The sequence below is a fragment of the Arvicola amphibius genome, chromosome 8 (assembly GCF_903992535.2).
Source record: "Arvicola amphibius chromosome 8, mArvAmp1.2, whole genome shotgun sequence".
NCBI lineage: Eukaryota > Metazoa > Chordata > Mammalia > Rodentia > Cricetidae > Arvicola > Arvicola amphibius.
Genome location: NC_052054.1, coordinates 26,393,904 through 26,410,452, shown reverse-complemented (window position 1 = coordinate 26,410,452; position 16,549 = coordinate 26,393,904). Strand labels below are relative to the sequence as shown.

The following is a 16,549-nucleotide window of genomic DNA, read 5'->3' as shown; positions in this document are numbered from 1 at the left end:
TTTTTGCATTAGGTATACTTTGAAAGACATAAATTATAAATTTCCATCTTCTATCAGAGGACAAAAATGGGCCTCAAGGGATCTTGGAGTTACCTTCATCTTCGTCTGATGGTTGAAATAGAAGAATGTGCGGGTTTGCTGGTCAGTTACAGAACACCAACCCATTTAGGCTCACACTGCATTGACAGATCTTGACCCTGTAGGGCAACTAGGCCACAGCTTGGGGAGTGCACGGACACAGCACCGATTAGGGGACTAGGCTACTCCAACATCCCCTGAAAGCAAGCAGATCTTTGGAACCCTCCACAGTAGCAGCTTCTCTCAGACTGTCCTTCCACCTCCCCCACCTCCGCAATCCCTTCACCCGACTCCACCCACTTCCTGAGCTCTCTCTTTTTTCTTTTTTTCCTCCTTGTCTGGTTCCTGCATGGTCAAGTTTTTGCTTAATGAAAATCCGTTTGGGGCCTCTGTCTGGACCTGGCCTTTTTCAGCCTCAATCCAGATGGCTCATTCTCCATATTCACCGCATTAGATTTCAAAGGGAGACTTTGAAATGAGCAAATGAATGATCACACTTCCTGTTTGATGATGATCCTGGTAGATCCTTGTTCTTCAAGACTAGGTTTGTGGGGTGGCAAAGACTTGGCTTTATGAGACTGTGGCTTTATGAGACAGTCTCTCTACAGAGCTCCATATAGTCTCTTTACATGGCTGCATATAGTCTCTCTACAGAGCTCCATATAGTCTCTCAACATAGCTGCGCTGGAGCTCACAAGGGAACTCGCAGAGATCAATCAGCCTGCCTCTGGAGAGCGCTGGGATTAAAGTTTTAGGTCACTAAAAACACTGGTGACTTGGACAATTAATCGGGGTTGGAGAGAGAAATTTTCTTTGTAGTTACAATTGAAACTACTGTCAAAAACAATTTGGGTTGACTTTCTTTTTCTAAAAACTCTGGGTATATCACACACACATGATGGGAATAAAGAGGATTTGAATAATCTGAATTATGAAGTTGAATGTAGAAAACAATGGAGAGAGCAAATTTGTTCTGACCCAAGATCAAGAACCACGTTTGTCCAATTCAGCAGAACAAACTGGCTGAACAAAATTGAAGAATGCAAGTGTTTGCAAATCGGACAGTTCAGAGTTTTGGTTTTTTTTTTTTTGTTTGTTTTTTTTTGTTTTTGTCTTTTCTTGAGCCTCACGCTCTTAGCATACAGAAGAACTTATGCGAGTCACGGTTTTCCTAGGAGACCTTACTATTCAGAAATGTGGGGTGCTTTATCTCTTGTTGGGTAAGCTCTCCTGGCAGGAAATCAATGCCCAGTATTAGGTGCATTTGGCTGCTGGTCCTGCCTGGGTAGGACGGAGAGAGGTGGTGATACTTCGGGTCCGCATTCCTAGAAGCCTGCCTCCAGCTCTGGCGTCTGCTCTGGGTGCCTCCTCCTAGGCGTGTCCCGGGAGAGTGGGCGGCCCCTTTCCTGAGAGCACTTAGTCTCACTTGGCCCCCCAAGCCTCTCCGTCTCCCCTCCCTCTTCCACAGCAGCCTTTCTTTTCGCCCGGACCACTTCCTTCTTCTGCCTGTTCCTCCCCAGGGTGCGGAAGCAGAGAACCCGATCCAGACCCACGCGGCATCTTCTCTTCGGTGAAGAAGGAAGCAATCAGAGAGGTGAGCGAGTCCGGGTAGGAAAGGTTGTACCCATTGTCTCGGGGAGGAGGGCGAGTATCGGGTTAAGGGTGGGGACCCCGGGTTGCTGAGGTGTGCCTGGACCGGCCGCGGGCATGCGCTCCCCTACCCAGTGCCCCACTCGTGGGCACCCCACTCGGCCGGCACACTTCCGCACTGGGCTCACGTGACGTTTTGCCGGGCGGGGCTGACCGGGATAGGAGCAGCCCGAACCGATGTTTGCAGCGGTGCAATGTGTGGGTTTTGCACTTGGCGTCCGTTTGTGGTGCGGTTCTGCAGAGCTGGGTGGGGAAGGGCTGGAGGGGGTCCCGGAGGAATAAAGTGGCGTCAGGACAGTGCCCTCTGCAGTGCGGAGGGAGTGTGAGTGAGTGGTATGCGGGACTCGTGGGGTCCCCAGGCAGCGCCCTGGGTGCTCTGGGGGACCCAGACCGGGTAAGTTGAGGAGACAAAGGCCTCTCCGACTAAGCCCTTTCCTGTGGTCCGGGCTCCGCGACCGTGTTCCACCAACTAAGGGTTGAGCGAGTGGTACCCGCAGGCCCCAGGTTTTGGGGACCCCATATTTGGCAAGCCTTCAAACTTGTATGAGGAATGACCAAATAAGGAGTGTGCTCGATCCATACGAAAAAGGGAGAACTGTACCGGGTCAGGGCCTTTGACCCGCGCCAGCTGTTAGAGATAGAGTTGAGTCTGGAAGAGCGCCCAGCTCTCGTGTTAAAGTTTGGCTGCGGATCCCCAGGGGAGCGCAGTCCAGTAGGCTTTATTTCCTGTGACCTTTGGAGCTTTAAAGCATAACTAGAAGACGGCTTCAGAGTACCTTCAAAATGGTTATTAATGCGCGGCTTTGCCGCGTTTGCCACAGCCCTACTCTTGTGAGTCTCACTCAGACAGCCCAATTATAGGTCTGTGACAGTTAAGCAGCCCGGCTAACATCTGCCACTGCCATTCTTCTGGCCCAGCCTCTTTACAGACAGGGCTCTTTTTCTTAGGCTTGCTCTGCTTCTGACCTCTCATGTCTCTTGATCTCGCTCACTGAAGTCGAAAGCGATCTGTCCTGTCTTTTAGACTGCCATGGGTCTTCCAAAGATTGTATAATGTGATGTTGCTTCTTTGTCCCTCCCATAATAATGTGATTTAAAAATGCCAAGTTGTGTATGCTAGCAGCAGTAAACCTGTTATTTTCCTATTCATAGGGGTCCAGACAGGGAGCCTTTTTCTTGCTTGTAACTGATCCGCCTTAATAAGTACTCAGTATATGATATTACATAAGAATACACTATTACACTTAGGTTCATTTGCATAATAGCGAAGGAAGGGGAAGAGGTGGCAAAGTGATGTGTTAGGAAGGACGCTTTGTGGCGTTAACCATTGTGAGGTTGTTTCATTCTCAATAAAACGGGATAAGTACTAAGTGCTCTGTCGGGTTCTTAGCATTTTATGAATTAGGGTAGGTGAATGGATGGATCAGTGCTTATCGGCACTTGCTGCCGAGCCTTATGACCAGAGGTTGATCCCTGGGGCCCGCATGGGAAGCCCATTAGCTGTGTCTGACCTCCACATTCACACCTCCCAAAATAAATAAATGCAAAACAGATTTTTTTTTAAAAAATTAAAATTATATAAATTAACTCAGAGAAGGAGTCTGGTGTGTAGTTTATTATAAAGAAATGCCCCTTGCCTTCCCTCCTGAAAACTGGATAAGTGCCCATTTTAATGTAAGCGGTTATCATACTGCACGTAACAGAGGGCCTTCCTCTTTGTTTGTCATTGTTGAATGATATATAAAACTGAAGTATCTCCCTGGTGTCCAAAGAGACAGACGATGTTGAAGAGAGAAATACACGGACAGGAGACCTCCAAAATCTCTGACCTGAGGTGTTTCAATCTCCCTTCAATCCTGGTTGGCTCTTTTTCTTTTCTTTTCTTTTTTCATTCTCACAAATCTTTACTTCCTGAAACAGGACAGTTTGTTGAGAATTTTTATACGGCTCCCAAATCTGGTCTTGTGTCGTTCCCCCACGCCTGATAACGTGTGCATGCAGGGTAGGTGTATCTTGAAAATGAGTGTGTCAGGTGCAGATGTAAGCGTGCGACACACAGAGTATGCGGGACAATCTCAGATGTCACCCCTCAAGGATGCCAGCCACCTACCTCCTTTAAGACAGGTTCTCTCAGTGGCCTGGAGTCCACCATTATGCTAGGACTGGTTGGCCGGATGAGAGCTGTGTGCCCCCTCCCCGTATCTGTCACCCCAGCTACTACACCCAAAATTTTTATGGAGTTTCTGGGACTCGAACACAGGAATCTTGCGCTTGCAAAACAAGTATTTTCTTAACCCGAACCATTCCTCCAGCCTTCAGATCTGCTTTTTCTGTTGTGCGGTCCATCCTAACCAATAGAACAATACCCGGCAAGACTGTATATAAGTACATTACAAGGATGTCATTTTTTTTATGGTTGGTTGCTTTTTAAATACTAGTCCATTAGGCTAGCTTTTTGGATCAATAGCCTCAGCATTCAAGTAATAGAAACTCATACAAATCACTATACATTATAAACAAGGGGAAAATGTCATTGGTTCCTATAACCAAAATAGCCAGGATCAGGAACAGGCTGTCTGAGTCATTTTCCTTCTGCTGGATTTCCTAGTCAATCTTCCCATAGGGTAATCATTTACTCTGGGGCTGTAAGCTCACATCTTAGAACCAGTGGAAAGGGAGTTATTTTACTAATAGTCTAGCAAAATCTAGGGTTGAACTTGACTGTTTTGAATGAGAGTATTTGTCCTGGGACCTCCACATATGTGCGGTCTTCCCCCCCCCCCCCACATAAATAAATTTTTTAAAGCTTAAAACTAGTAGAGGTACATGAACTGACTTAGATGAGGGACCTGAGGCCTCTGACCAATCCTACTGACTCAGGTTCACTTCCGGAGGGGGGACTGCTCTGTCCACACACATGACTTTAGAGCATTGTCCCCAAACAAAACTCAGACTGCTTGTGCCAGAGTGGGAAACAGTACGGACCCCACCCCACCCCCAAATAGTAACTGACCACCCCTGACACAGACAGGTTTATTCTACATCCTCTGGGGGATATTTTACTTTTTAGCATCCTTTTAAAATTGTGCCTTGCTTTCACTAACACAAAAATCCCTAAGATAGCACGATTTTTTTATTTTTTTTTTTTGAGACAGAGTTTCTCTGTATAGCCCTGGCTGTCCTGGAACTTGCTTTGTAGACCAGGCGATCTTGAACTCACAGAGATCCATCTGCCTCTGCCTCCTACGCACTGGGATTAAAGGCGTGCGCCACCTTACCAGGCTTGGACAGTATAATATTTAATAACAAGTTTTAGAAGAGTTGCATTTAATCGAAGGATTTTGCATTTTCCTGCAGAGTCGGCCCCTTGAACCACAATGTTCATGCAAATACAGCAGATGGTAGTGGCACTTTTAATTATCCGCCGACAGGAAATCTGGTTGTCCCAATCAGTATCGTCTCAGCAGGTGGTATCCAGTTGGAGGCGGCACTCTGCTTTAGAAGCTACCAGGAATTAGCAATAATCCCTCGGATGAGTTGTTTCTATCAGATATCACCTGAAAGAAAACAGCGAAACAGCTCCACAGTCTAGCTCCTATTCAGCCTGGAGAACCTCTCTTGTGAAAGATTGAATCATGCCCCCTCCTAACCAGTCACTAGCACGCACTTGCTGGTCTCCGCTGGTGGTGTTCTCTCCCCCTCAACCCTTTGCTTGTTCTTGTGTGTTCATGAAACAGTGTTTGTCTGGGCGTGCTATCAAGGAATATTTTAAGTCAGGTCCCTGTGGAGAGCATTTTCCCTTCTAGCGAGAGAACCCTCCAAACCAGTAATTCCACCCGAGTGACCTAAAAGAGGCCTACAGTGTGATTGGGAACACCCAGTAGGGGAGCGCTCCTCAGATAGGGAATGCTTTGGGGGTGTGGGGGGTGTTCAACCAAGCTGGGACTGACTCATGAGCCTAGGAGGGGAGTGGCAGTACCTGAGCAGAAGAAAGCGTGCAGAGAAGGCCAGGGCATTGCCCTGATAGATAGATTGAGGACTAGAAAAAATTCCTGCAGCTGCAGCTTAGCGCTCAATTGTACAGTGGAGGAGGCTCGAACAGAGGCCGAATCCAGGCCTGTGGAAGATGCAGCAAGCCACCGAGGAGTTAACATGATTTATCGGGCTCAGCTCTTATTAATCTGGACTCTTCACTGATGGGAAACACATAGGCTTCACTACAAGCTGTGCAGTGCAGTTAGTTTTTCTGGGCAGAATCCAGAGAGCATGTGATGTGCCTGTGTGTGAACTGGTAGTTATCACTGCACTGACCGGAGGGTATTCAGGTGGCTCTGCATGGGTCTGTATTACCGCTAGACCCCAGGCTCCTGAAGAGCAGGGAGCATGTATTTTATCTTGGCCTCTCCATCTCCTAGTTCAGGGCCTGCTCTCAGCTGTGCCTTGGGCTTTTTCCTTTGTCTCCGTAATTTCCATGTACTTTTCCCATTCCATCCACTTGATCCACCCCATCGTCTCCAAAAACGGGCACCTGCCTTGTAATGCCTGGGACCCAGCACCGAGAGAATGCTTGCCACGTTGCTCTTTGTTGGAGGCTTTTCTCTGTCTTAAGCAGGATCCCGTTACCTTTTGGGTGTCTTAGCAGAACTCTGTGACCAGATGTGCATGGAGTAATGCCATTGTGAGGACAGAGGCCATCTTCTCCAGGCCTCTTAGCAGGAGTGGGGGCACAGAGAGGGAAGGCCTATAGGTCGAGTGAAATTACTTCCTTATGTTCAAGTGCATTACTTCATACCAGTAGAAAGGAGGTGTGGTCAATAATAGTGACAAGTGCTTCCTGAGAAAGAGAAAGGACTCGGGTTCCTGTGCCTGATGGGATAGAGAAATGGCTGTAATGAAGGCTTCTTTCTCTTCCAGTCCGCAATGAATGTGGATCATGAGGTGAACCTCCTCGTGGAGGAAATTCGACGTCTGGGTTCTAAAACGTAAGTATTCTACTGCAGCGTGTTCTCTTTGAGTGCACCCTTAGACGGGTGTTCTGGAGGCAGCTGCCCAGGACTTAGGGTACAGTGCCCCACTCGGCTCACAGCCCGAGATGGTGATGCTCTTAGCCTTCAAGGGTGTTTGAAACATGGGGCTGTTGGGTTTCTGAGGCAGAGAGTAGCTGAGATGTTTTGTTGGTTTTTTAATTGAAAACTCCCTGAGCTTCTTTTGTTTGCATTAAAGACTGGCATTTGAGTTAGGTTGATTTTTTTTTTTTTTTTTTTTTTTGGCTGTTAAAATTTTTGTTTTCTGCCTTATTTTATAAATTTACAAGTGACTAGAGATGTAGAGGGAAATTACACTAAATTGTATTATTCAGGTCCCTCTAGGGCAACAGAACTTATAGAATGAATCTATATATGTATAGAAAGGGGATTTATTAGAGTTGCTACAGGTTGTGGTCCAGCTAGCCCAACAATGGCTGTCTACTAATGGAAGGTTGCAAGCATCCAGTGGTTATTCAGTCTCAGCTGGTATTCGTAGATGCCAGAATCCCGAAGAATAAGTCGCTGCTGTCCGTGCAGGAAATTAGACTTGCCAGTGAGAGAAAGCTGGCAAAAGAGAGCAAACTTCCTTCTTCCATGCCTTATATTGGTATTGGATGCCAGCAGAAGGTTGTGGCACAGATTAAAGGTGGATCTTCCCATCTCCAAAAGATCTGGATTAGAAGTGGGCCTTTCCACTCAAATGATTTAATTAAGAATGAAAACCTCTCACAAGTGTACCCAGCTGCTTAAGTTTTATTTGAGTTAATTCTAGATGTAGTCATGTTTGAGAACCAAGAATATAGCCATCACAATTGTTCTTTATTTTCTCTAAATTCTTGAGATTTGTACAATTCCAAAACATAATGGTAAATAAACCAACTTTTAGACTTTTGTGTGTGTGTGTGTGTGTGTGTGTGTGTGTGTGTGTGTGTCTTTGTCTTCATTGGCCAAGCAGCTATTGTGAGTATTGTGAGGATAATGTATAAAATTGGTGTGTTGTCTTCCTCCTAAGTAGCATTAAAATGGTTGTATTTGTAGCATGAGGTATTTGCTACATCTGAGATGTACAAGGATTGGAGCGCATATTGAGTATAAGAACAATGAGCATATGGAATTCAAAGTTTTAAACTTACTATATAAATGAGAACTAATGTTTCCGAGTATCTCATGAACAAACGTTGTATACTCTTGTCATTTCAGCACTCAGGAGGTGGAAGCAGGAAGATGACAAATTGAAGGCCACACTGGCCTGCACAATGAAACCCTGTCTCAAACAAACAAACAAAAGAAGCTATGTCATTACAGCTTGAGTCTTCTTAGAATTGTTTGCTTATGAATTACAAATCCTTTAATCTAGAAGGATAGACACACTTTCGAAACTTCCACTAAGCTGTTATTTCCTACTGTCTCTTGTGTTAGATGTCTTCCTTTTCTCTCTGTGTGTGTATGGGTGTGTACATGCATGTAGAAGCCAAACATTAATCTCGGGCATTAATCTTTGGGACTTCTCGAGTTTTGTTTTTATTTTTTTGAGACAAGGTCTCTCACTGGGTCATGGGGCTCACCAAACAGACTAAGCTGAGTGGCCAGTGAGCCCCAGAACCTCTCTGTCTTTACCTCTTCAGTGTGAAACCCCCCTTTTCTTGTTGGTTCTGGTAATTGAATTCAAGTCCCCAGGTTCACACAGGCAAGAACTCCGTCCATTTAGCTCTCTCGCAGCCCCCTGCATTTGTTTTCTATTCTTGCTGTAGCCAGTTACCACAGACTTAGCAACGGTAAAGCAAGATGTTTAACACCAGGACACATTCCTATTGTGTATAGTTCAGGGCGCTTTCCAGGCTTCCATCCAGGTGCTGGCTGACTTCATCCTTTCTGGAGGGTTTTGCGGAGACTGTATGTAGTTCCTTATTTTCCCTCTTCTGTAGCTGCCTGCATTCCTTGGCTCACGGCTCTCTTACTCCCCTGCACCAGTAGCAGTGAGGGGAGGCAGGGTGTCCTCACCCTGCACTACCCTGCTTTATTCTCCTATTCTTAAGAAATCTCCCGGATTCCATAATGGATCCAGATAATCCAGAATAATGTCCCATTTTAGAGCCCTTAATCACATTTGAAAAATTCCTTTTGCTTTGTAAAGTAACATTCTACAGATTAGAAACATGGATTATTTTGGGGTGACGTTATTCTCCCTGCCCCCTTTGGTGGTCCCGGTATAGAATTCATGCTCAGACATGCTGAGCACGTGCTCTAACCACGAAGCCAGTCCCAGCTTCCTCCTCCTTGAGCCTCTCTAGTCACTTTGGACATCATAAACTGAAATGTCAAGACGGAGACATATGGAAGTGTTTTGGAGGTCACAGCCACATGCGTTTAATCATCTTATCACTGACTGATATTGCTCTCCCATATGTGACAAGCCCTGTTTTAAGTACAAGTGACATAGGCATATTTTTTTCTTCCAGCCATCTTATTATTTACATTGATGAAATAGCTAAAAATTGATGGGCAATTATCAGAAAAAAAAAATGGCTTTGCCATACTGTGAAGTGCTGGCATTCAGTTCAGGATAGTTCCAGTGCAATAGATTAGTGATGACTGTAGAGTTGGGGGAGCACATGTTGGTTAAGCCTTGGACTAGGTGGGGCTTGGACGTGTAGAAGCATAGGCAGGTGAGTTGAGGAGGGGACATGTGAGCTGAACTGGAATGGGAATGAACTGAAGTTTGTGTAGAATACTGAGAAGACATTGGAGAGTGTAATTTATTAATATTAAGGTCCTCAGGCAAACCAAGTCTTTTCCTAATTTTTTCTCTTCTCTTACCTCTCACTAACACCACCTGATGCAGTCTGGGGGGGTTTCATTTTCACTAATGCCACCCTTATTTGTGTTCTTCTCCCACATCTCCTGGGTCTCTTCCAGCTCCAGTAAGGTCACATTACTTGGAATTAGTATGTTTGGATTGTTAAGAGTGTATTTCCAGTCATCTGTAGACTGTTTCCTATTCACGTCCAACCTGGTGTTCGCTGGTCAGGTTCAGCTGGCCTTAACATTCTAACCTTTGCACTCCTAAAGAGTGTCCGTGCTCTATCGGGCCATCTGAAGCTCCATTTCACAAACGAGCAGCTTACAAATTACAAGACAAGGTCATTAGCATAACATCCATATGCATGAAAATCCTTTAAATTTCACAGATGTACTAGAACACCTTGACTTCATTGTTGCAAAAGATGACTGATCGATTGGAAAGCAGATATGGAACTATGGGCCGTCTTCTGACATGTGATGGTATTTCACTTGAGGCTGGAGTGATTTTTGACTAATTTACAGATGAAGTATGAGCTTCCTACTAGAAACTGATGAAGGAAATTTTTTGTCTGTTTCTTTGAAAGTCTGAATCTTTAAAGTCTCATTTTTCATCCATATTAGAGAAGATGAAGTGGAGACGATGATTTCTTGGAAATTTAATTCTTTCATCCAACAAGAATTCTTGAGTACTGCACTTTGAGCTTAAGTATAGAGACTATAGAATTGGAAAAGAGATTCTATTTCGGTCTTAAGGTCTTCTTGAGGCAGCTGGGAAGATGAACAACGTGGAAGTGTACTGGAAGAGGGTTGTGGCGTTAGTTAGCTGTGATGATACTTGCCAGTAATCCCAGCTCTTGGTAGGTCATGGCCCTCCCAGGCACTACTGAGAGCTTTTCTAAACATTTTTTAAAGAAGGGCATGCCAGAATCTGGACTCCTGTCAGACTCTCTGGGAATGAATCCGGTTCCTCATACTTGCTGGGTGATCTGTGTACTTTATCTTGTTTTCTGTGTCGTTGGCTTCCTTATCTGTCTAATAATAATGTCCTCATTATATCCGACACTTTTCATTTAAAAGTCTCTAAAAATAGAATGTATTTTTTGTTGTCATTTTTGTCTTCTTGAGACAGGGTTTCTTCTCTGTGTAGCCTTGACTGTCCTGGAACTAATGGCTGTAGACCATATTGTCCTCGAACTCACAGAGATTTGCCTGCTTCTGCCTCCCGAGTGCTGACGATTAAAGGGTGCACCGACACTATCTGTCTTAGAAAGTATCTTCATCATTGCTTTGGTTTATTGAAGTTGGCAGCTTTAAGTTGGATATAAAATAATGGCGCAGCTTTGTCTTTTCGTACAAGATTGATGAGGGTCTGAGTGCATTTTAATGACTGTAAAGTCGTCTTAACAGTTCTAGGAACATAGCAAGTACTCAGTTAACACTGCCTCATGTACTGAAGTGAGGTGCGTGCTTTGATAGACACACAGTTTAGTAAGAAGAGACAGCTAGTGCGACTGAGAATCGTGAAGGACGTCTTGAGGAAGGTTACGGTTGACTCTGTTCTTGAATAAAGGCCTTTAGGTAGAGAAGAGGGTCTGGAACGCTGCGCTGATGACTCACTATGGGTCCGGTTACAAAAGCCAGGTCTCTTGGGCAAGAGCAGATAGTTCATTATGACTAAATCCAAACATAAAGTTATAGAAGACCAGGCAAGCGTTGGATGCTCAGCCACAGAGAGGTAAAGAGAGGCCATGCTCTTCGCTTTATTTGGAAGATGCTGGGGACCATTGGAAGCTTAACGTAGAATAGTAGCCCTCAGATTTGCATCTTATAAAATGTCTTCCCGTATGTTTTATTTCCTGTTAATGTGAATGGTATGTTGGGGGCAAAAGGAGGGAGAAGGAGACTGGAGAGGAGTAACAAGTTACAGCTTGAAGTTATCTGGGTGCATGGCAGTTAGAGTTTCAACTCAGCAATGCACGGCCACTGGAGATAAGCAGATAGAATTGCAAAGACACAAGGAAGGTGCAGTCACCTGAACATTTGTCAGACTGAAGGACAAGAAGGAAGGAGAACTCTAGGATTATATCCAAATTTCTGCATTTGGTACCTTTAAAACCTGTATTGTAAATTGGGATTTACTATTCTGGCAAGTTTTTAGATGGCTTTCCTGATACCAAATCCATTAACTCTGCACAGTCCTGTCAAGTGCATCTTCACTTTCCTTTGCTGGATGTGGTAACAGAAGGCCAGCACTTGAGGGCTGTCCAAGACTGGCCAGTGCCTTTACTTACATCAAACCATCAACAGTTGACAGCTTCCTAAACAGCAGACCTACTTTTCATCTAGCTTTTAATAAATATCTTATAAACTGATATCCAGGAGAGATAATCCTGTAAAAAAATTTCTGGGTCTCCCCACAGGAACTGAGATTCAGTGGTCATAATAGATGGATATGCCCTGTTTTAAGGCCTTCACTCCAAGCCTGGACACTGAGTCTGATCATAACACTTTCCTTTCCCTTCCATTTCTTGTCCTTATTAACCTGGCAGCTAACAGAAATTTATGTTTCAAAAGGATTTATTTTTAAAAATTTTTATTTTTAAAATCAATGATGTAAATTTTGTGGGGTGTCTTGCCTGCATATATGTATGATGCACCACATGCATGCCTGGTGTCCATAGAGGTCAGAGAGGGCATCAGATCCCCTGGAACTGGAGTGACAAATAGTTATGAGTGGCTATGGTGGGTGCTGGGAATTGAACCCTGGGTCCTCAGGAAGAACAGCCCAGTATTCTTCACCTCTAAAGCCATCTTTCTAGTACCACATACAATTTGAATATCTAAATTGAGAGAATTAATATACAGCCTTCCGACCATACACACATCACACACACAACACACCCACACACCACACACACACACCACACACACACACAACTTTGAGACAGAGTCTCACTATGTAGCCCTGGCTGGATTCACACTTGCTATGTACCCAACCTGTCTTTGAACTCACAGAGCTCTGCCTGATTCTGGCCTCTTGAGTGCTGAGATTGAAGGTGTGCCTCACCACGGCTGACCACATGCACCTTTCATACTTTCATAATGCTTCTTCTTTCTGTCCTTCATCTTTGTCTACAAAACGTAACCATGTTTGTTCTACTACTTGAGTGTAGGTGTAGAGGGTTTGTGTTTATTTTAATCTGGGCTACCCTGGGTACATGTTTTCCGAAGATGCCCCAAATTTGCCATCCATGGAGGCATGACACATTTACTAACGTTGTGTTTCTGCAATTAGATGCCGATGGGAAGTTAAGCGTGAAGTTTGGGGTCCTCTTCCAAGACGACAGATGTGCCAACCCTCTTTGAAGCATTGGTAGGAACTCTGAAAAGACCGCAAAGCGAAAGAAAGATTGTTACATACACAGGAGAACTGCTTTTGCAGGGGTGTTCACGATGATGTTGACATTGTATTGCTGCAAGATTAATGTGGTTTTGAGTATCTTCGTATCTCTTGGTAAACTGGAAATAATTAAGTCAAAAAGACAAACATACGCTTCCTTATGTATTTTTATAGAACTGTGTAAACAAGGGGGACTCATTGAAAGTCCTGTTTTTATACCTTGAAACATTACAACTGTAAAGTAACAAAAACCTATTATTTTTCTTAGGAATGTGATTGGGAAAATGCAGGCATGAAACATTTTTGGAGGTGTGAGAGGAGTTTTTGTTTTTCTTGATTCATTCTTGGAGGATTTCTACAGGCACTTGACATTCTGTCAAAGCAAGAGGCAAACTGAAGATCAGCTGCCATGAGGAACGTGTGTTTATGTAATAAAAAACATGTTACTACGGCCTTTAAACTCCTGATGGCTGTGTTTTGTCATTAAGTATGAGTGTGGCCTCTTACAAATTGAGATTTTGAATCAAAATTAGGTCACTAGTAAAATGACCTTAATTTAGAAAAAAATCTTAAAAACCCACAAAGTTTAATTAAATAAGAATTATGGTTTTGATATGGATGCAAACTTAGGCCCCCAAGTCAGGGGGACAAGGCAAAAATTACCTCTTCACTTTTCCATTAGATTCAAACATAGGAAGTGTTGGAGGAGGGGGCCGCTTGTTGGTTTCTGACCACCCGGCTAGCTTAGACCCAAAATATCACACAGAAACTGTATTAGGTTAAATCACTGCTTGGCCCATTAGCTCTAGCTTCTTATTGGCTAACCCTTACATATTAATTTAACCCATTTCTATTAATCTGTGTATTGCCACGTGACAGTGGCTTACTGGCTAAAGTTCCCAGCATCTGTCTCTGGGGCTCCATGGCTTCTCCCTGACTCGGTCATCCTTCTCCCAGCATACAGCCTAGTTTTTCCTGCCCTACCTAAGTTCTGCCCTGCTATAGATCCAAAGCAGTTTTCTTTATTCATTTATGGTATCACAGGACACAGGGGGGACTCCCACATCAAGGAAGCTCTCTGATTGCACAGTGCAGGCCACAGCATATGGCTGAAGATGATGGAGATCATCAAGCAGGGTTCAGTCAATGAAGGGCCACAGTGTCCAGAGTGTACATCCTAGAGTAGGCAGGGTGGGACACAAAGTTGGACAAAGTGATGACTACAGCAGAGGCGTGAATTAGCAAGGCAGGATCTTGTGTAACGGGAGCCTTCAGGCTGGCCAGGAAGGGCATGGAAGGGAGAGGTAACTGAGAATAGACAGTCTCCTTGGAAACTCAGAACCAGAGAGAGGAAACCGACCAGAAACTAGGCACAGTGCCCCAACGTCTGCAAAGCTCAACATCTGGCGTTGAAACTAGGAAGATTGAGAAACTCAAGGCCAGCCTGGGGGGGTGGTGTGGACACAGGGCGGCGACTCTGTCTCCGAAGGGGTACAAAGTTGGAAACACAGGCTTCCCATGGTGAATGTGGTGTTTTTGTGTTGTGATGGTGACAGTGGGTGCCCTGGTCCAGGTGCTTAAGTTCATGATGGTGAAGGAGCTGGACCAGCAAAGAATTATACAAATGCCCTAGGGAAGAGTGATTAAGGCGGAAGGCCAAAGGAGAGATATCTTCTAAGCATCTGCTAAGAAATGTTAATTCTAAAAGCGGTTCACTGCTGGGACAGGACTGCTGCTCAGACTCCTCATGGCTACTGTTTTAAAGTTGGCTGACCAGCATTCTTATCCACTGATAACCCACGATGTAGTTTTCCTGATTTCCCTTTAGGTTCCAGGTGGTCATTTCTTTTGTAACAACTGTATGTATGACTCTTCGTTAGATCATTCATAAGTATTTATTGCATTATTTTTCATCACACCAAATTTACAGTGAGATTTCTCTTTCTTGGCCACAAAACTGGTTCCAGTTAATATCTTAGTAATATGCATGACTTCTTTGCTGTTACATCCCAGGAGCACCTGCCCAGAGGTGGCAACCACATGGGGCTAGGCCTTCCCACATCAATCACTAATCAAGAACTGCCCACAGATAAGCCTACAGGGTCACTATTGGCCAGTCTGGTGGGTGTGGGTTCCTCCAATGGCGTCCCTTCTTTTCTCAGGTTGGTGTTAAGTTGGCCAAATGGCAATCTAATTATAGCTCGTTGTCATCATGGCGAATGTGATAGTGACTAAAGAGGCATATGACTTTTGGCATATGGCAAATTTCCTTTTGTTTCCTGTCATAGAAATCCAACTGTTATCCTTGGTATCATGGAGTCGATAATTTAAAAATAAGCTAAAAAAAAAAAAAACCAGTTGATTGAGGGATTTTATCCGAGCCGCTAACATCCAGTCTCCCTGATGTCTGGACTATGCCCATGTTCCAGACATACAGTGAGGAGAGGCCCTGGAACTGACAGACAACTCATAAAAGCTACGATGGCACAGAACAGGCTGGCTTCTCTGTATGGCCTGGTTGTTTGAGTTTCGGCACAGTCCTCTGTGTCTAGAAAAGGTCAGAGAAATGGCCATCTTTAATTTCTATATAGGTAAACAATCTTGGGGTTTCCCTTTTCCTAAAAAAAATTATAAAATAATTATTCAAAGGAAGCCATCTCCCTAGGAGGCTTTGATGGTGAGAAACCAGAAACAAACCTGCTTTTCTGGAAGATAACTCATTGTGAAAACCCTCATCTCTTATAGTCTTTATCTCTGGCAGCCTCAACAAAATTTCCTTTGAAAACGTATTTTTCTTACAGACCTCCCTTTGAATTACTGGTTTTTTTGTGTGTTGGTTGGTTTTGTTTTGTTTGTGACACTTTATTTAGATGGAATGGAAATTTATTTGGCTATGTAAAAGGACTAGTTGTAGGGTAGACTTGGGGAAATTTCAGAATACAGTAGATTACTTGGAAGGCAGAGGTGGGTATATAAGTGAGTTCAAGACCAGCCTGTCTCCAGAGTGAGTTCCAGGACTGCCGGGACTATTTCACCGAGAAACCCTATTTCGAAAAGCCACAGAGAGAGAGAGAGAGAGAGAGAGAGAGAGAGAGAGAGAGGAGAGAGAGAGATAAGAGAGAGAGAGAAATAAGAGAGAGCGAGAGAGAGAGACAGACAGACACAGAGACAACAGACAGAGAGAAGACTTTATGCAATAGATACAGTAGACTTATGCAATCCATAAGGGAGCTGCTCAGATGAGGACTCCCTGCCATAGGGTATCTGAATGACTCTTGTAGCTCCCCCCCCCCCCCAATACCTCTTGCCATTTTGTAGCTTTTCTTTCTTTTTTTTTCTTTTAGGTACATTGATGTTTTGCCTTCATGTGAGGGTGTCAGGTCCCCTGGAACTTGACTAACAGACAGTTTGTGAGGCTGTCAGTGGGTGCTGGATATTGAACCCAGGTCCTCTGGAAGAAACACTCCAGTGCTCTTAACGGCTGAGCATCTCCACCAGCCCCCCATTTGCAGCTTTTCAACACCTGAGTACCCTGGAGATTTGATGTTGTGGGTCTAAATGTGGCCCTAGCACTAGCATGGGTGTGCAAGTA

At 44.4% G+C, this 16,549-nt stretch overlaps 1 protein-coding gene across 1 annotated transcript; it reads left to right on the top strand.

Moving 5' to 3' along the window:
- The first annotated feature begins 1,392 nt into the window (after positions 1-1,392).
- On the top strand, positions 1,393-13,417 carry Abracl (ABRA C-terminal like). Its single transcript, XM_038339185.2, is given in 5 exon segments — positions 1,393-1,672; positions 6,643-6,709; positions 12,853-12,914; positions 12,916-12,999; positions 13,001-13,417. Coding segments are annotated over 4 exon segments (249 nt in total). The 5' UTR covers positions 1,393-1,672; positions 6,643-6,648; the 3' UTR covers positions 13,043-13,417.
- Positions 13,418-16,549: the final 3,132 nt, after the last annotated feature.